The 21,075-nt window shown below is 42.0% G+C and overlaps 1 protein-coding gene across 1 annotated transcript in view; it reads right to left on the bottom strand.

Moving 5' to 3' along the window:
• The window catches only part of DNAH11 (dynein axonemal heavy chain 11), a 331,353-nt gene that overhangs the window by 295,522 nt on the left and 14,756 nt on the right, over window positions 1–21,075 (bottom strand). The window contains exons 6-9 of the mRNA XM_056118695.1: window positions 17,256–17,372; window positions 1,798–1,935; window positions 1,374–1,498; window positions 541–736 (exon numbers count right to left, since the gene is read on the bottom strand). Coding sequence (XP_055974670.1) covers window positions 541–736; window positions 1,374–1,498; window positions 1,798–1,935; window positions 17,256–17,372 — 576 coding nt within the window. The remainder of the gene's footprint in view (window positions 1–540; window positions 737–1,373; window positions 1,499–1,797; window positions 1,936–17,255; window positions 17,373–21,075) is intronic.

The raw sequence follows: 21,075 nt of genomic DNA, 5'->3' as shown, positions 1-21,075 counted from the left end.
TCGCTGTGCTATAGCTCCAGCCCAGTGATTCAATAAAAAGTAAAAATCTGGTATCTGCATTACAAATATTATTCAAAATATAATCTATTCAGTTCATAAATTAAATTACTAAATACTAATGATTCAATAAGTTGAATATTTATTATTGTTAATTGTCGGAGATTATGCTTCAAACACAGAACACAAATAATAAAATGGGTACTTTTCTCAACTCAGTATCCAGTGGAGGTGTGAAAAGTTAATAATTACAAAGCAAAACGAAAGAGTAATTAAAACATAATTTGAATATCACGGGGTCTTGGCACTTTGGTGGTGATGAGATGTAGTAACTTTGTGTACCAAAAGCATAAATATTAACACTATTGTAGCTGTGTTACACAAAAATAATCATTTGGGATACAAATCACTGTGAGAATGACCTATTGAAAGTTGTTTATAGTATATTTCTCATAGCACTTGCATTTCTCCCTCAAAACCTATGAATACACTTAGGGTAGAAAATGGCATTTATAAAACATCCTAGAAACATCAAATCCTTACCTTTGGATCAAAGTTGACACAAAGAAGCCCATTGATGGCACTGAATTTAACCAAGGGTTGATTCAAATTGAATTCGCAAATTTCATCCACGTTACTTTTCCACTCATTATAGATATGATTTTCAAATTGGTCTAACAAAGTTGTCATTTCAACATACTTCTGATAAACTAAGACATCATCAGGACTTCCCAAGAATCTGTAGGAATGTGATTTTTGTACTTTTCTACATATTACACAGTCATCAATGCTTTAATACAATACACAATAGAAAATACAGTGAAATATACTATATAAACAGGATGAGAAATTACAAAAGTCAAATAACACTTCTAAGTTGTTTTTGCTTCAAAACATATTATGAAAAAGTGAATGAAGGACACTGGAGAGGGACTGGTGGAGGAACATTGCTGCTATAATCTACTTATGAATGACTTTGTCAGTCACAGCAAGTAAATTTTAAAAAGAATTAAAGAAAAAAAGAATTAATGTAACACCAAAGATGTTCCTGAATGCCAGTAACAAGTTTCCAGTTCTTACAAAGAATAAAGAAAGGCATGTAAAGTGTACAAAATAGGAGTGTTATTGATTAGAGGAAAGAAAAACACCAACAAAACAAGTGGGTACAGTTGGTAAAAAGGAAGAGTGAAAACAATGATCTGAAAACATCGGGAAATATGAAGTCAAAAGATTCCTGCTTGACTCCATCACAGTGATGAACATAAACAAAACCACAGACATGAATCATTCTCAAAAAGCATAGTCAAAGGTGCTAAAATGAATAATGATCTCAATCATTTGGGTCATTTTACCATGAAATATGACCAACTACTTACAGATAATGGAGTGATGCAAAGTTTGACCAAAATGTCTGAAGCCGTTCAAGAACCTCTTTAACCCATTTGATATTTCCTGAGGTAAATGGCATATTCTTGTTAAGAACTACATTTCCCTGTTCAATCTGCAAATTGGTATTGTGGTGAGGAAGAAGACAACATTTAATCAGCATGCATTCCATCGCTGTAAGCAAAGGCTCATTTGGGTACTTTCATAGTACTAGTAATAAAACATGTGTGACGTAATGTGATACATAGAAGAGTTATGGTCCCAAGCAGGTTCTTTATCTCCATGAAGAAAGCCAATTAAACATGGATAAAGGTTTCAGTGTCTCTAACCTTCAGATACTTTGAAATGTGTTTCTATAGTGTCCTCACCCACAAAGCTGATATGTGGACATGTTCAACTTCATGCCCCACTTACCTGTTTCATGTGTTCATTATACAATTGTTTACACATATCCAACTCTGTGTCAAACATGTGCACCAGTGTGCTGTAATGTGGGCTAAAAATTTCCATAACAACTGGTTTCTCTAGAAAATTCCCAAATATGGTCAAAAGCTATAAAAAAAATCAAATGAAAGAAAGGTTAGGGACTATGCATTTTTAACACAGATACTCAACTCACTACTTGCCTCATTTAAATGCTGACATCACTAGAGACAGAAAACAATCTACCAACCCTATAAATACCTGCAACATTTCCAAATCTAAAACCTACAGCTCTAGCTCTATCCAATAGTGTAAATGGAAAGTCATTTCCCTCCCAGGAGGAAAATGAGAGCAATCAGAAAAGAAAGACTGTCTGGCAGCTACTTCTTCTCAGAGATAACACTTCTGGCTGGGTGTCCTGAAATGCTTTAAATGTTATGTTCATTTAAATTCTAAGAACAGAAACAAGTTGAGGACCTGAAGGTCTTACCAAAATTAATAATTTACAGTGACTTCCCTGGACCATGACCATCCAAGCTCCACACAATATAACCTGGTCACCCCCAGCACAGTGCCTGGGTCATAAGAGTGACCCATTCCTGGGGCAAGGACTCCCCAGGCAGTCAGCTCCTTTGATATGCAAGTTCCCACTCAAAGCAAATGCCTGGAGCTAATTACAGTCTCTTTCTCAGAAAGACAAACAGGACCTGGTAGGCTGGGCCATGCTGGCAAAAAGACTACCCCAGCAGAGAAAGCCAGTGAGACAAAGGTCAGACAGGGAAAAGTCAAAGAATGGACTAAAACAGGATTGCTTTACTAGTCAGCAGTGTAAAGGCCCACAACTCTCCCTCCCTCCTACACCTCATGCCTCTACATCTCAAAGCAAATGCCCTAGATCTGTCTTATTTTCTGCTCTATGGTGTTCTTCTATGTTGAGTACCAGACAGCTTTCCTTGCAACCAAAAACATGTAAATAAAACAAATTTCTGTGTAACTAAAGTTTATGTCATGCTGACGATGTGCCAGAAAAGATATTCTAAAAGCCATAAAAATTTTGCTATTCCAGGTTCCAGACAAGGAAATGGAGTGATGAGACAGGACTGACTTGCCCAAACTCACAAGTGACAGAGTTGGTGGCTGACACCAGGCAGTCTGCCTCCCTGCGCTTCCCTGTGCCAATTTGTAACTACCAAGGCACCACTGAAAATTACTTTGAGGGGGCTGGATCAATAGTACAGTGGGTAGGGCACCTGCCTTGCACACAAGCGGACCCAGGTTCACTCCTCGGGCATTCCATATGGTCCCCCTGATCCCTGCCAGGAGTAATTACTGAGTGCAGAGTCAGGAATAAGCCCTGAGCAGCACTGGGTGTGGTTCAAATCCCCCAAAAAATCAACTTAAGGGGTTAAGGCATTTGCCTTGCATGCAGCTGACTAGGGTTTGATCCCCAGCATCACATATGATGCCCTGATAATGTCCAGGCGTGACCCTTGAGTACAGTCAAGAGGTGTAAGCTGGAGCAATAGCACAGTGGGTAGGGCTTTTGCCTTGCACGTGGCTGACCCAGGTTTGATTTCCAGCATCCCATATGGTCCCCTGAAGATTGCCAGGAGTAATTCTTGAGTTCAGAGCAAGAAGTAACCCCTGTGCATTGCCGGGTGTGACTCAACAAACAAACAAACAAACAAACAAAAATAAGTGTAAGCCAGGGCTGAAGCAATAGCACAGTAGGTAGGGCTTTTGCCTTCCACATGGCCTACCCGGGTTTGATTCCCAGCATCCCATATGGTCCCCTAATTACCAGGGGTAATTCCTGAGTGCAGAGCCAGGAGTAACCCCTGTGCATCGCCAGGTGTGACCCAAAAGAAAAAAAAAAAGAGAGGAGTAAGCCTTGAGTACCACCAGGTATGGCCCAAAAACAAAGGGAAAAAAATTTCAATTTGCTTATTCTGTGGTATTCATAACATTACTTATGTTAGGTCCCTAGGGACCCTGAGGGAGATTCCAGAGTTAAAACTCTATAAATTAGTAACTCTCCCTTTCCTGCCCTCCTTATCTGTTACCTCCCTTAAGAACTCTTCCCTTATCCACCTCCGGAATGCAGGGCTGAGAATCAGAGGAAGCAAGGTGATAACCAAATGTCCAAGTTACCTGATGCCCACTAGTCACAATGCCTATGTACGTAAATGCTGATCTTTGAATCTATAGGCTAAGGAGTGATGTACTTCTACACGGATTGGTTAAGAAAGCATATGTTGTTACAAATCTATTGGCTATGAAATGCGCGGGCTTTGCTGTAACGGCCAGTGAAGGCCTATATAAGATCCCCTTTGAAGAAGTTCGGGGTCTTGCCTCACCTAACTGACCTGCGTGTCTGTGTAGGCGGCTTGACCCTGGCTAGCCAGTCTTACAATAAACCTTGCTTGCTGTTTGCAGTCTCTGGAGTCTCTTTGTCGTTAAAGGGAGATCACGATCTGCGCCCTAACATTTGGAGGCCCCAGCGAGATCTCCCGACGGCAAACGGGCCCAGAGAGCGGGTTTTGAAAAGGCCTTAAAAAAAAAAAAAATTTCTGGGGAATATTCCGTCTGTTCTGTGGGGGGACAGTGTCCCCTTCTGGACCGCGGCAGGGAAGTAGCTAACCCTGTGAGGACTTGGGGGGACATAGGGTTTCCTCGGGTCCTCGTCTGTCTGTTCTGGAGGCCTCGTCTGTTCTGGACCGCGGCAGGGAAGTGGCCAACCCTGACTGGGAGGACTTGGGGGGACATAGGGTTTCCTCGGGTCCTCGTCTGTCTGTTCTGGAGGCCTCATCTGTTCTGGAAAATCCGGCGCCGGGAGAAGACCTGGAAGAGCTGAACCCTCCGGAGGTGAAAATCACGTGCACGCCCTTTGGGCATATTCGGGAGTCCCAGGGTGACTGGTGAGTGTGGTGCGCACCCGTGTGAGAGAGTGGACCGGTCCGAGCGAGTGCAGGAGTGTGATCTGTGCGTGTGTCCTTAGTGTGTGTATTTGTCTTATTATCCTTCTCTTAGTTCTGTTTATTGAGATTGTTTAATATGGGTCAGAATCAATCGACCCCCAAAGCTTTAATTCTTGATCACTTCTCTGAGATCCACAGGAAAGCTCAGAATCTGGGCTTGATGATCAAGAAAGGTAAGTTTGCCAATTATTGTTCATCAGAATGGCCTTCCTTTGGTGTGGATTGGCCCCCAGGAGGTTCCTTCTCTCCAAACCTTGTGGCTCGGATAAAGGAGGCAATCTGTGGAAGATCTGCTGTGAAGGTATGCTCCCTTGGAAATCTCTAGGGGGACTGGGGGAGGAATGTGATAACCTCTGTGTGAATGTGTGTGTGTCTGAGCACCCTGATAGGTCCTCCTATCGGGCGTGATTTTGTAGCTCCACGACCTGGCACTCTTAAAGTCCCTCTAAAGTCACGGAGCTCGAGTGGGCTGCCTGCGACTCCACGGAGAACATACGGTCAATGGTGGCACTGGTATAGCTACCGGTCGCAAGTCACAACGCTGAACCACTAAGGCTAAGTTCTCCTCCGGCCAGGCAAGCATCTGAATGGTCTCTGCAAAGAGGCACCCCTCCTTTGTCTGTCTCGCATCACCGTCCACTATGGGATGAGAGCCCACTAGTGAGAAGATCCTGGTAAACTAAGGCAGATCAATTTCTAGTTAGAAATCCCTTTCTTAAGCATTCTAACCAGCAGAATCAGCTAGAGGTCAATTCAAATGCTAATGGAGGCAGTCAGCAGGTTTAGCCCTAGGCAAAGTGAAGCAGAGAAAAAAAAAGGTAAAAAGACAGACAAGAAGTTTGTGGAAGAAAGTGTCAGCAGGGAACATTGGAATATGTGGCAAGCTAAGAAAGGCAGAACTTTTCTCTTCTCCCCTTAATAGGCTTATTGGAAACCCATGGCACTCTAGGTATGGCTCCACACGTGTAAGCCATGGTTGTGTGGACGCTCGGGAGGCAGGACCCAGGGATTCCTAGGGTGACTCAGAAATCTCTAAAGGAGACATCCTTTAAAGAGAGATTTTTCTGATGGGCTGGCATGCAGTTGTGGTCGTGTCCGTGCTCTCTCTAGAACCACAACACTAGAAACTATTAGGAGGAGAGCATGCTAAGGACTTATCCTACCCTAGATTTTTCTTTTCCCTCCCTTTCATAGGTTATTGCTGACACTTAGGAGATATGGGAAATTCTACATCAGTACCTAAATATTCTCCTTTGGGTTGCTCTTAAAACACCGGAAGAGCTTCCAAGTAGATAGTTTAGATAAGGAATATCTTGTTGACCTCTGTAACACCACGTGGCCTGAGTATAAGTTAGAATATTGGGAAGGATATACAGTGAATGGCAGTTTGCATTACCAGATCATTCTGCAGTCAGATCTTCATAGGTAACAAAAGAAATAGGATTATCAAAGCAGAGGAGGCAGGAAAATGCAAGATCATGATACTAGCTCCCTGCCTCAGATTTAGCCTTGGCCAAAATATGGTAACATCTTTGTCATAGTTTATTTTGCCGGCTTATATCAACAAAAGCGCTTTCTTGACCCATTTTTAACAAGCGGGAGACTGGGAAATGGGGAGCAGAGTTCCCAATCAGCGATAAGGTTTCTTCGCCCTGGGGACAGTCCCTTCCTTTCTCAGTCCATCAGTTTCTCCCTGCCATTTTTTTTGAAGGGTCAGATTGATCGATCAACTACAGATATGTGCACATGTATGTGTGGTGTTTTAGTCAGTTCATTGTCTTGTTTGTCTGTCTGTCTGTGTCTGTCTATCTGTCTCTCTATGTGAAACGCTAGAGTGTTGGGACCAGGCTGAAATCAGAAGTAGAAATTCTAGAGAAGTCAGTGATATGCAACTCAGTGATTTAAGGAATGCAGTTGTTTTTGGAACTTGCTAGACAAGTTGGTTTAAACGAAGATTTCTTATCAGAAGTTTGAGCCTACAGAGAAAGCAGAATTCTCAATCTTGATTTCTTATTAGAAGAACGTTAATGATTATGTGATTAACAGTTGAAATCCTTTTGAACTTAAGAATCTTGTACTATCTAGAAGAGCTATGGAACTAGAGCCTGAAACTTAAGTGAAATAAGAGTTCAGAGAAAGCAAGACCTTATCTTATAAGCCTCAGCTAACTTTAATGAAAAATTAGGCCGCTTTTACAAACTACAGAGGTACAGAAGCCATTAAAATTAAGTTTCCTTGTTTTCCTAAACTGTGGCAATTTATAGGATAACAATTGGACTTGTCCATTCCTCCTTGACAGAAGGAGCTAAGGTTTATCATGTTACACCCATCACAGTGCTCCTGAGTCACTTCCATTCCTTTGTTTTTCTGTAACCACTTCTCTATGCTCTCCTCCCCAACCAGATAATCAGCTTTCACCCTAGTCAGAATCTGTTATTTTGTAAGATCAGATCCTTCCAGGACACTGAACTTGTATTGTAAATTGTGAGTCGATCTGTTAAGTAAGAATCTGTCCTAGAAGAATGTCCTGACTAGTTTGGATGAGGTTAAACATTTTTCCCTTTCAAACTGCCTTCAGTAAATAATTTCAGTATACTGCAAGAGGCAGCTTCCGTTATCTCACAGAGCAGATCTCAGGTGCTAGCCAGGCCTGATCTTTGGGATGTAGATTCCCAGCTCTAGCCAGGCTAGTCTTTGGTACTGGCCTGCAGATGTAAAGAAGCAATGTATGTTTTGCTGCCTCAATGTTCTTTCTCCTTTTTGCCCCTTTAGAAGTACCATGAGATTTTGGGGCTCTCTACTAGGTCTGAGAGAACAGGGGAAAACATGCTTGAGAGAACCTGAGTTCCTTTTATGGGATATAATGAGACTGTAAGAATGGGTGGCTAGGAGAGGCAGGAGAGATACGGGAGTGAATGGAGAGAGGATTGGAATAAACTGCAACTAAAATCAAGCAACCTGGCCATAAGATTTCCTTCCTTTTCTTGCCCATCTCCATCTACCTCCCTGGAGTGGGGGAAACTACCGAACGCGGGTGGTGGGAAAGATAGATTGTTGCCATCCTTTTTGTGCTCACACAGCAATTCAAATATTTTCTTATACTGATATCAAAGTTTGGTTAAAAAAAAAAATCCAAAGGGCTTTTTCTGTGTCTGAAAGCATGTTTGTATTTTTGTGGAATTTTTAAAAAATGTCTGGTATAGAAAGCTCATGATTTTAAATAATTAAGGTACAAGAACTATTGAAATTAAGCCAAAGGAAGTTTTATCATGTTTTATAAAAATTGATTGTTTATAGGTCTTATGCTGTTATGTTAATGTACATATTTGTATCTGCATTGGATTAGAATATTTGACCTAGAAGGAGTTAAAATAGCTATGACACATGAAAACAGGTTCAAAAAGTAATGGTTTAGTTTAAACTTGAGTTTCTAGAGTTATAAAATTGATTGCAAAGTTTGTCCTACCAGTGCTCTATATGATCTCTGAGACTCTTGGTTAACTAAAATTTCTAGAACTACTAAGAGTTATAAAATGGGTTCACCTCAGATGTCAGCCTTCTGTAATAGTTTCTGAGAATGGAGAATTGCATGGAAAATGTGGGAAATTTTACTAACTATGTTGTTAATCAGCCTGTCTATTGCTTAAAAGTGCATGCTATTATTTTGATAATTTTATTTCATGCCAAGCTTTGTCTCCAGATATCAACCTAGTCCTGACCTGAGAACTTTGTACCTAAATGTGAAATGCTTTCTGTTTCATGATAATCTATGAGTGTTTTAATCTTTTTGTATTTGTGTTTTCCTGTAAATCAGAATTTTAAGATGTCTCCTGGTTAATTTCTAATGTAAAGTGATCTTTTGCCCAGTGAATATACCTTGTAAGAGCTTTAATTGTGAGCATTTTAAAGGCTTTTTGAATATCTATAGAACTGATCTAATGCTTCTGAAATAGCAATGCAGAGTACAGCTTTGTCATGTTAAGTGAGATGGTTGGTAACTTGTGTCTAAATTTGGGAGATCACATTGTACATTGTACTACTATAGATGTATGTCATAAATCAGAAAGATAATGGATGGAGATATCATCAGTGGAGAAAAAAGGAAAGGAATTCTGTTAAAGTGAAGTTGATTTTTAAATGAATGAAAGTTACAGAATGTATGTAAAGGAATGTGTAGAAGGTTTGAGGTTGTTTTAAAGAAAAGGAACTGATCAAATTGTTTTGTTGTAAGAAACTCTTTAAATCACATGCAGAATTGTTCTAGTACCTTTTTGTAAGATCTACGGGAAAGACACTGGACGGATTATCTGGACTCCTGTTATAGTGCTCTTAAGATAATTGAATTTTTCAAAAGTTGCAGGACATCAAGGGTTTTTGACATGGGGTTAAATGAATTAGACATGTTAAACTGTACACTGGACTCCTGGTACAGTGCTCTTATTAATGGGAAGTTAAAATTTTTCCATGTGGGATTGAAAAACATGTTAAACGGTATGCTTTATGTCTACAGATTTTAGCTTCTCTGACTAGGACCCACAGCAAATGGGTGTATTACATCTCTGTGGGTAAAGTGAAATGCTTGCTTTTCTCTTCTTTTGTACCTTCAGTATGTTTTTTGATGTTTCATGGCACTGTGTTGGTTTGCATAAATCCAGATAAGTCTTTCCTCTCTGTAATAGGGTCTACCCCTCATGCAGACAGGAAAAACCAACTATGGGACCCCAAAGCCCTCTTTCAGGGAACAGTCAGGGGATCTGTCTAAATGACAGGAGCAGGGATTTAACGGGTACTGTTTCAAGTACCCTACAAACCTCAGGGCGACCCTACAGGCAGGCCAGCTCAAGGAAAGACCGGAAATCATCACTGCTATGGAGAATGAGGAATCCAGGACTCTGCAATGACTATCTCAGTCTGGGCCTACTCTCAGCGTCAAGGAAAAACCTGGAAATCAGGATTTCTCCCAGCCCTGAAGAAGGGATGGGATGGACTCCTTTCTGCCAGGACATCTCTGTGGAAAATGAGGCCCGAAGGCTCGAGGCCATCCAGTTCGTCGTGGGACATCTTCTGGCCAGGCCTGGGTAGCTCTGACGTGCCAAATCAGATTAATGCCACTATTGGTGTGTCTCCTGTCTTTAGGCGATCCCCAGGACTTCTCAGTAAATAATGGGGTATCCCAAATGGAGAGTTCTCTAATCTTACTGTGTTTATGCAAAAGAACAAGCTAGATTTGTTAAGCTATCTTGCAAAGTTTTAAAATGAAGGTGGAGAGAAATGAATGCTGTCACTAGTTCGATCAGAGCTTTACTAGGGTGAAGCTCATCCCAAAGTGCAGAATTGATTTCCCCCAGTCGGTGAATTGGCCAAAGTGTCAAGAAAGGGCATCTAAACTGGTTAAGTTAGAATGGATTAATAGCTCGTTCTAAAATACTGTGAATTTTCTTTCTATACTTTTTGTATTGCATCTCATTTTCTGTGAACAGTCGTTTGGAGAGAACAAGGATGTTAACAGCTCTTAATTTTTGTTGCATCATGGGATTAACACCAGAGAGTATTTCCTCTAAGCCAGAATGTTCTGCAGAAGAAGAACAGTGGACATAGTGGACATTGGGGGTTTCCAAAAGAAAGCTGGTTGATGATTTACCAACAAGGAAAGTTGCTAACTCCTGGACCAATGCAGTGGAATATTATTAAAGGGACTCAATAGCAAGTAAGGTAGAAGTAACTCAGAACTGTGCTTTCTGTGCCATTAATGAACCTAGTGGAAATCTTGATCCTTCTCTCCTAACACCTGTTCAGCATCAAGGAACTTAGAGGAGGATCGCAGCTTGGCTTTATGCAAATGATCAAATGCTCATATGTTCAAGGTATAAATATCTGTTGGTTCTTATTGATAGCTTCAGTGTATGGGCAGAAGCTTTTCCAATCTGCACTGAGAAAGCCAGAGAATGGCTTGGTGTTTCTGTGTCCAGTAGAAAAATCTGGACACAGGAAGTCATTTTTCTATCAGTCAAACCTGTGGGTAGAGAACTCTGTCCTTACTGGGTCAGAAAGGAACTTCTACTCCTCCAGGGTCTAACCCTTTCAAAGTGATATCCCTCAGTCTAATCGAACTGATCTTTTCTTTCAGATAACTTCAGGAACCCAACCAATTCATTGCTGAGGGCCACTAAAAAGCTGAGGTAGCATGAGATTTCACCCCTTGTGTAGGCAGGGCCAGCGCCCCATTGTCAGCATGAAGCAGCTCCAGAAGATGGACCTTCTGCCATTCTCCCTTAAAGATTCAAGGTGGTGGAATCTCTGGGGGGGTGGGCAATAGGATGTAGGCAGGTAGATAGGGAAGGCCCCCTCCCAAGGCAATGAAGAATGGGGATTTATGTGTGATGTTGGGAGAAAAATGCTGCTACTCTATACTGATCACACAGGGATGGTCTGAGACTTCACGGCCAAGCTCGGGGAGGGCCTTGAACAACGTCGGAGAGAAAGGGAGGCCTGGGAGAATTGGTTTGAGTCTTGAAAATCCTCCTAATTCTGGGTAACAATACTGGACCCTGCCCACTGAGGAAATTACTCCTCTGTATGAAGAGCCCACTGAGGAAGATTCCTCAATATGAAGTAGAGAAAGGGAGGAATGTTAGGTCCCTAGGGACCCTGAGGGAGATTCCAGAGTTAAAACTCTATAAATTAGTAACTCTCCCTTTCCTGCCCTCCTTATCTGTTACCTCCCTTAAGAACTCTTCCCTTATCCACCTCCGGAATGCAGGGCTGAGAATCAGAGGAAGCAAGGTGATAACCAAATGTCCAAGTTACCTGATGCCCACTAGTCACAATGCCTATGTACGTAAATGCTGATCTTTGAATCTATAGGCTAAGGAGTGATGTACTTCTACACGGATTGGTTAAGAAAGCATATGTTGTTACAAATCTATTGGCTATGAAATGCGCGGGCTTTGCTGTAACGGCCAGTGAAGGCCTATATAAGATCCCCTTTGAAGAAGTTCGGGGTCTTGCCTCACCTAACTGACCTGCGTGTCTGTGTAGGCGGCTTGACCCTGGCTAGCCAGTCTTACAATAAACCTTGCTTGCTGTTTGCAGTCTCTGGAGTCTCTTTGTCGTTAAAGGGAGATCACGATCTGCGCCCTAACACTTATTAGAATGTTACATGTTTAATTTTTTTAAAAGTTTGTCTCCTCAAAGTAAGGGATATGATTAAATTATATATACCAACAAGTATGCCCAAAGGAAGGAGTTTCATTCTTTTCCTTTGTTAAATAGCTGTTTCTCCCCAAATTTGCTTTCTTCAGAAAACAGCTTTGTAGTAACATTTTGTAAATATTCCCCAACAATATACTCAATGAAAAAAAATCAACATAATGAAAAAAGTTATAAAAACGTAACTCTAACCAGATTTCAGAGATCAATTTAGGCAAATGCAAGACCCCTTAGTATTAATCATGACTCCAAAAAAGCTGAAAGCATTAATGTTTGCTTGGTTAGCTGTTCCCTGGCAAAACTCAAATTATTAACTTCCTTCTCACAACTATTATTTTGTTAAGTTTCAACTTCGTGTTAAAACTCAAAAGTAAACACTGCTTCATGAACTTAACCTAGAAGTATATAGTAGCAGGAAAACACTTTATTTCACAACCTTCCCTTCAAACACTTACTCCATTAACCACAACAGAAATACCAAAAGCTTCCTAGCAACATCACCCCTTGTCAGCCGGATGAGTTTAGTAGGACTTCAAGTGCTGAAGGGCAAAGACAGGGAGAAACCTGGTATTGGGGGAGGTGGTTAAACCAGAGAGTAGAATTAGGAAAAGTATTAACCTCTCAGGCAGCATAAATTATCATAATTTTTCACTATCTCAGGACAAGAATAAAGGTCACTTAAGCTTTTCGCTGTCTTGTCTAGGTGAACTAAGATCTATTACATGAAGAGCTTAGATGCCCTGGTCCTTCCTTATTCTCTCAAAGTGAGTTCTGAGTCCCTCCCTGTGCTTCTTTCCAAAGCACCCTTCGGATCTGTGTGCTTTGCCTTCCCTAAAGCTGCTTCTCTGTTATGTTATGTACTATGGTCTCACAGATTTTCCTAGGCTCACAGCTTTCAAAGATTCTTTTCATTGGCACATGGATTTTATAGTTTTCAATTATAGTCTAAAGATACTTCTTTTCTGGAGGTGTGGAGGGGAAGGCGCCCCAAGCTGTACTCTGGAGTCTTAGGAGGCTCTCCCAGAGTTTCCTGATCAACTCAGCTGTGGTTCAGTACAAGGCCACGGAGGAGGAGGTGCAGGGCCCTGAAGTGTCAGGTTACTCTGCTTGCGCTGGGGGCCTCCACCATCACAGCTGGTGCTTGAGAGCTTCAAGGCCTGACCAGTGATGCTCAGGGACATGGTGCCCAGGACAGAACCTGAGTCAGCAGCAGGTAAGGCATGAGTCTTACCCCTGGACTTCCTCTCCGACCCCTGGAGACATAGCTAGACACTTTCTTTTGTCTCACATATTTCAGTAGACCTTCACTTACACCCAGGTAATATCAGAGAGCCATCCAGTAGTATTTGGTTGTGTTATTTTAGTGAGCAGCAATACCACTGGCTTTCAAGTCATTTGTTTGTTTGTTTTTACTTTTTGGGTCATACTTAGTGATGCTCAGGGTTTACTCCTGGCTCGGCACTCAGGAATTACTCCTGGTGGTGCTTAGGGGACCATATGGGATGCTGGGAATCGAACCCAATTTGGCCGTGTGCAAGGCGAACGTCCTATTGCTGTACTATCGCTCTGGCCCCTCAGGTCGTTTTATACAAGAGAAAAAGAGTGTTTGATTCCAAGGACCTTCCTTCCCTTTTTCTTCATTAAGAGCACTGAATCATGGTTTTCTGAGAACGGTCTAAGCATATTCTCTGAGATACACCAGAAGGTTACAGCTCATCATCACCAGTTTTCTATGGTACGAATCATTTTTTTCTCAATGTGCCCCCACCCTACACACACACACACACACACACACACTTTTTGCCCTCCTCACTCCTTTTCCTGCAGTTTTCCCTCCCTGGGATGTCATCCCAGATTTCTGACTCCCCAGACCTCCTGCCAGCATTAAGGAAGTGCTTGCCTTGCACAGGGCCCTGCAGAAGGTGATCTAAATAGAACAAAAATGACACCCCTGCAGAGCAGATCAGGGCAGGGGCTCATCACTTATTTTCCAGTAACCAAGGTAGATATTAGGTGGGAAGTTAAAGAAAAACCCACATAACAACATGAGGTAAAATTGTTTAGAAAAAACTAACTGGTATCTACTAAAAGAAACTACACAGCAATGATTGCACTAACAGAGACTTGAAAGGTAGAAGCATCTGTCATTGAGATTTCATTCTACCTCTTTTCTCTAGTTATTTGCAAAGTTATGAAAGTAATAGAGAATATGATAAACTAATACAGAGCCATTAAAATATTTCTCAAAAAAATCCTAAAAATTGAGGTCCCATTTGATCCAGCAAAATGACTTCTGGGAATATACCCCGGGGGCCCAAAAACAACACAGCAGAAATGCCATCTGCACTTGTATGTTCATTGCAGCACTATCCACAATAGCCAGAATCTGGAAACAACCTGAGTGCCCAAGAACAGACGACTGGATAAAGAAATCATGGTGCATCTATACAATGGAATACTACATAGCTATTAGGAAAAATGGGGTCATGAAATTTGCTTATAAATGGATGGACATGGAGAGTATCATGCTGAATGAAATGAGTCAGAAGGAGAGGGACAGACATAGAATGACTGCACTCACTTGTGGGATATTAAAAAAAAAAACTTGATTGAGACTAATATCCAAGAACAGAAAAAACAAAACAAAACAGGGGCCAGGATGACTGGTCCACAGTTGGAAGCTAACCACAAGTACGTGGGGGGGGGGGGGTGCAGAGAGCAGTTCGGACAGAGAAGGAACCACTATGCCAGAGATAATTGGAAATGACCACTCTGGACAAGAACTGCATGCTGAAAGTAGGTAAAGGGGCAAATATAATAACCTTTCAGTACCTGTATTGCAAATCATAATGCACAAAAGGAGGGAAGGAAAGATGGGAGAGGAGCTAAAGGGAGAGGGGAGGGGGAGGGAGGAAGAGAGAGAGAGAGAGAGAGAGAGAGCGAGAGAGAGAGAGAGAGAGAGAGAATAAATGCCTGCCATAGAAGGAGGTGGGGGTGGGGTGTTAGGGGGAGGAAAACTGGGAACCTTGGTTGTGGGAAATATACATTGACAGAGGGATGGCAGTTAGATGGGTGTTGGACACAACCCAGGTATCCAGAAACAAGTAACTGGATAAAGGAACTATGATACATATACACAAGTGGAACACTATTTGGCTGTGAAAAAAGAAAATCATGCAATTTGTTGCTACATGGGTGTGTCTGGGAATACGCTGAGTGAAGCTAGTCAGAAGGACGTATATATATATATATATATATATATATATATATATATGTATATATAGCAGGGGAATAATAAATTCCTAAAGGCAAGAGAAATTGAGAAGCAGTCTTCAGTAGGAAGCTTAATATGGAGAAAATAGGGGGCGAGGGGAAACACTGGGACAATGGTGGCCGGAAGTGGATACTCGTTGGAGGGTATAGTGATGAAATGTCTTACAGAGAAAACAATACCATCAACAATACTGTAAATCATAGTGCACTAAATAAAATTTTTGAATTAATTTCTGTAAAAAAGAGAAAAATGTAAGCATATCTAAAGAAAAAGTTGTGGCAAGATTAATTATAATAGTAATTTCTGAGAGATGGGATTGCAGGTAGTTTTATTTTATAACAACAGCCTACTGTTTCAGCTAGCTCAATCTCGGTCTCACCAAATAACTCTGGAGAAACAAACCTCTATGACCCCCGCAAAATATCCAGGTTAAAAGGCTGTACTGGGGCCAGAGCCACTTATAGCTTCGCCACCATCACTGGATCACCACCAAATTCACTCAAAGGTCAAAAAAAAAAACCTTACATAAGCCTGCTACCCCAATGCCCCACAGTGTCACTGTCAACCAACGGTGCCCGTGATCCTTCAGCTGGGTTTCCTCTGCTATGGAAGCCTAAATTTCTCTTTGGGGTCACTTGATCACTTGACATCCCATTATTCATCAATTTGCTCGAGCAGGCACCAGTAACATCTCCATTTGTTCCTGTCATGTGCTAGTGTAGCCCAATAGCGTCTGCTCATTCTAGGAACATGAAGAGCCTCAAACCAATCGTTCAGGGTCTTGAGGAAGAAGTCTGACCATCTCGTAGGTGGGCAGTCCCATGATCTTTTGACATCCCGTGGAATCCTGTCAGTAATGGCTCTAGTCCAGCAGTTATCTCCAAATTGCATTACGTGTCCAGCCCGTCTGATTTTTGACACCTTGGCAAATGAGACAGTGTCCCTGATTCTTGACCGTCCACGTAGGTCAGAACTCCAGATTCTTTCTCTCACTTGAGTGAAATGTGATACTCCAAGCATAGCTCTTTCAATTCCTCTTTGGGAGACCCAAATAGCGTTCTCATTCTGTTTTCCTATTTGGGATGTCACTTAAATTTATATTTGTCATGTGATTTTCTTCTTAGAAAAGCAAGCTTTGTATGGCACGTCTGCTCCCTATACCATCGACTTCCTGGTTGGGAGGCCCAACAAGAACAGTTTAGGGGCTAGAGCAATAGCACAGCGGGTAGGGCATTTGCCTTGCACGGGGCTGACCCAGGTTCGATTCCCAGCATCCCATATGGTCCCCTGAGCACCGCCAGGAATAATTCCTGAGTGCAAAGCTAGGAGCAACCCCTGTGCATTGCCAGGTGTGACCCAAAATACAAACAAACAAAAATGAGACACTTTATTGACATACAACTCTTATTACTATCTTGCATCAAAGCTATTACAAACACACGTTCCTGCTTTTTTTAACATCTCTGAAACTGAATGGCATTGTATAATCAATGGCATCAGCATTTGGGAGCAGTCTTTGTCCTTACTGACACAAAATAAAGGTGTGTTGGATAAGCACTGGTGTCATATGTCTGAAGAAAAATATAAAAGGCTATTTGTTTCATTGGGGTAATGAAGAGGGCAGGCACACGAACCCAAAGTATATAAGCAATGGCAAAACAAAAACACTTGAATTAATAGATGTTTTTCATTTCTCACTGTGGTTCAATTTTGAATCAGTATTCACAGGCCATGCGAATTTTGCTCTTAAAAGGGCTAAAATATGGAAGGCACAAACAGACCATTAGGTAAATGTCCTGCTACTGACCCAGTGCAAAGCAAGCTTCATTGTTCATTACTGCAGTACACATGGTTTATAATTCAGGGAGCTGAATACAAAACAAATGCACCTAGTTAATAGTTTACCAGGCTAAAAGGGAAATGTCTTTACTCTTTTCATTTAAGGTTCACTTGTGAAACATTCTTATATTGGTTTCGGCAGAACTAACCTTAAAGGCAGATTCCAAACCACTGCAGTTAAGAAAACCTTCACAAAGAATGGTGCCAAGCCTTCGATCAAAATCCAAAATTTGAGCCTTAAATGTACTATAATCATCTTCAAATTCCTGCAAGAGTTAAAATAAAATCTGAATTTACATGAAGAATACAAGAGTGAACACAGCGAGCACAGAAGCACAGGAGTACATCTCCTTCCATTCTCAGAACGAGACGATTCGCCTCCTCCACCCCCCTAACCCCCCTAGCCCCCCACCCAGGATCCAGGAAAGAGCAGGAGACACTGCATCTGTTGAAGCAGCAACCTTGGCAGCAGTGCTGGACTCTGAAGTTTGCACAATTCCTTCCACTGCCTGGGACGCCAAGTCTCAGCATGCTGTCTTCCTCCTAACCCCAATTTATTCTGATTATAAACAAAAATGTAAAGCTTTGTGGAGAGATAGCTTTCATGATGATGTTAATGTATCTATCAATGTACACAGGAAACTTGGTTTTGGTTTTGTTTGTGGAGCATAGACCAAGCCAGAACCCTCTCTTTAGGTGTAAACTGAAATCTGCACATCTGGAAAAAAGCATGAGCAGTGATACAGCTGCAGCAAAATATGCTGACATCTCCCCCATCTTCTTATTAATGTGCCACGAACAGCCCCCAGTTTCCTCCTAATACGTAACCACCCACTCCCATAATGAGGAAGGAAATGGGGGAAGAATAACTGTTCTGTTCATGGCAATGCAATTCGCAGTCAGGAGAGAAGCACTCCCCAAAATTCAGAAACATTTCGGGCTCCCAAGCCTGAGCGCCTCACATATTTGTTTATTGCTTCCTCCATAAATGAAGCCTTCACCTATTAATAACAGTGATAACTACATTGACACCGAACAAACACATTTTCCACTCAACTCTAAACACCTCGTGTTATTAACTCAATCCCCACAATGATATTGCTATGTAGGTCATATTTTCTTTCTGTCTTACAGGTGACACAACTGCCTGCTGAGAAAGATGAAATGATTCGCTCACAGTTAACACCACTAATAAATGGAAGCACAACAATTTCAAGCCAGGAAAGGAGGCTCCAGCGCCAACACTACCCAGGAAGCTTCTCGGGGGTTGGACAGAGGGTCCAGAGGTCAAGGCACTTTCCTTGTTGCACTTGCCTAGGTTCAATCTCCAGCACCATCAGGAGTCATCCCTGAGAACTGCCTGGTATGGCTCCTAAACAAAAACAAGCTCAAACAAACAAAAAGATTCCTTGCAGGAGGAATGCACCTCAGGCTAAATGTAACACCCTGAAAAATGGGAGCAGCAAAGCACTAGCCACCTTTGTCCTCCTTTGCTGCTGTACTTGGAATCAAGAGAACATCTCTTCTCTCAACCTACAGCCAAATGGTCCCTTCCTTCAAGGGTCACTGACCGGAAGAAGTAAACACAAGCTCCTGACAAGTTGAAACAAGCCTAACTTAGCATGCATCTTGGTGTAACAACAAAGGCCGCACCCTGGAGAACATTTCACATAGAGCTCAGATCTCCCTGGAGCGGAAGCAGAAGCCTCCACGCAATGCAGAGTCTCCTAGAAACCTCTTTGCTCTCCATCACTCAGCTCAAGGTCAGAAGGGCTGAAGGTCCTCTCCTCCAGGTGTCAGGTTCACCCAGGACAGCTCTGTGCCTCTGATGTGCACACAAGGCACCTATAGATCTGCTCCTCTCTGAGAAAGTGTGGCATCTCCTTAACTCCCTTTTTATTTTAGCAAACTTTTCTCTTCATTGTCACTAAACAGCCATTATGTTGATGTGAGTTGGGCTGCGTCTGAAAGAGTATTTAGGAGCTAGAGGGCTGGTACACGAGTAAAGGCACCCATCTTCCATGCTTCTGGCCCGGGTTCAAATCTCCAGCATCACATATGGCCAGGAACAGTCCCTGAACACAGCTGGGTGTGGTCCCCCAAACCAAAACAAAACAAAAAAAGAAGTCATGAAATTTACATACAAGTGGTACGACATGGAAAGTATTGTGTTAAGCGAAATGAGTCAGAAAAGAGAGGGATAGACATAGAAAGATTGCATTCATCTGGGGAACATAAAGCAACAAGATGGAAGACCACCCAGGAGTGGCTGAGATTAGTACCAGGAATTTTGCTCCATGACTTGGAGGCCAGCCACATGTGCTAGGGGAAAAGGAAGCTCAGAGAAGAGAGCACCAAAGAAAGGGTGTTGTGAGGATCTTCCCAGGATGGGAGAAGCATGCTGAAAGTAGACTATAGACCAAACATGATTGCCACTCAATGCCTCTCTTGCAAAAGACAGGACTCAAAAGAAGAGAGAGAGAACAAGGGGGAATGCCTTGCCACAGAGGCAGGGTGGGATAGGGGGGATGGAGGGTGGGAGGGATGCTGGGACCCGTGGTGGTGGAGGATGGGCGCTGGTGGAGGGATGGGTACTTGATCATTGTATAACTGAAACCCAAGCTCCAAAATTTGTGAGTCTATAACTGTACCTCATGGTGTTTCACTAATAAAAAATTTTTTTAAAAAAGTGGTTTGATGCCTGATTTTCCCCTCTTCTAATGAAAAAGTAGTATTTTCTTTATGACAGTATCATAGAGCAAATCAGGAGAATACCAGAACACTGCAAGCTCTCCTACAAAAAAAAAATCAATGAGATAAAAGACTATGTTGAATGTCCTCCAGATGATAGCTACCTGTGGGTCCTGGACCAATCAGCTCAACTATCTCCTGGACACATCCACAAATCTCCATCTCTCCAGGCATCATCCTATCCAGATAACTATCTAGATTCCTACAAGCCGCATTGTTTGTATCTTTCTTCTGCTTTCTTCTGCTCCTTCTGACTCAATCACCAACAAACTATAAGTTTTTTAAAGGGACATGAGCAATAGTAAAACAGGTGAAGCACTTGGCCTTGCATGCAACCTACTCAATTTCATCCCCTGAACCCCATATGGCCCCCCTAGTCTGCAGGATTGATCCCTGAGTACTGAGTCAGGAGTTAAGTCCTGAGCACCACCAAGTGTGGCCCCCTCCAAAATAATCTGTCAATTTATCTATATATCACAAATTTTTCTAAACAGTAGTTTCCAGAATGAACATAATTAAAAGTGTTTTTTAAAGTTGTCTAAGACAGAAATCTTACATCACTAAGAATTTCTCAGTTCATTATCTCACTTCAGAAATCTTAATTTTTTAGGACAAAATTCACAAAATCTACAATTACCTTAATTTAGAAGACTCTAATCTGGACTCCACTCATTGCCCCAAAATGTTGCACAGCTTCACCTGTTTTTTGTGCTCCAGGATCAGCCACTGCCTTTGGCCCACTCATTCTCACGCATTCCCTGCATACTAGTTCTACAATGGAAAATGAATTCTTCTGTTTCCACCCATTCTTTGCCTCCTCCATTTTGATTTTTTTTTAGTTCTTTTTCTTGGTTCCTCTGTTCCCCTCCTCTGGGAGGTGCTCTTTGACAAATGCTCTCCAAGCACCATACTTTTACATTTTTTTTTTATTATTTTACTGAGTCACCATAATATGTAGTTACAAGCTTTCATGTTTGAGCTACAGTCACACAGTGATCAAACACCCATCCCTCCACCAGTGCACATTCCCCACCACCAATATCCCCAGTGTACCCCCTTTCCCCACCCTCCCACTGTCTCCATGGCAGACAATATTCCCCAGACTCTCTACTTTTGGGCATTATGGTTTGCAATATAGATACTGAGAGGTTATCAAGTTTGGTCCTTTATTCTCTTTCAGCACACATCTCTCATCCCAACCGATTCCTCCAAACATCA

Source organism: Sorex fumeus, unplaced genomic scaffold (assembly GCF_029834395.1).
Source record: "Sorex fumeus unplaced genomic scaffold, SorFum_2.1 ptg000037l, whole genome shotgun sequence".
In the NCBI taxonomy this organism is placed as follows: Eukaryota; Metazoa; Chordata; class Mammalia; order Eulipotyphla; family Soricidae; genus Sorex; species Sorex fumeus.
The sequence above is the reverse complement of the archived record's forward strand: the minus strand, read 5'-3'. Positions and strand labels throughout refer to the sequence as shown.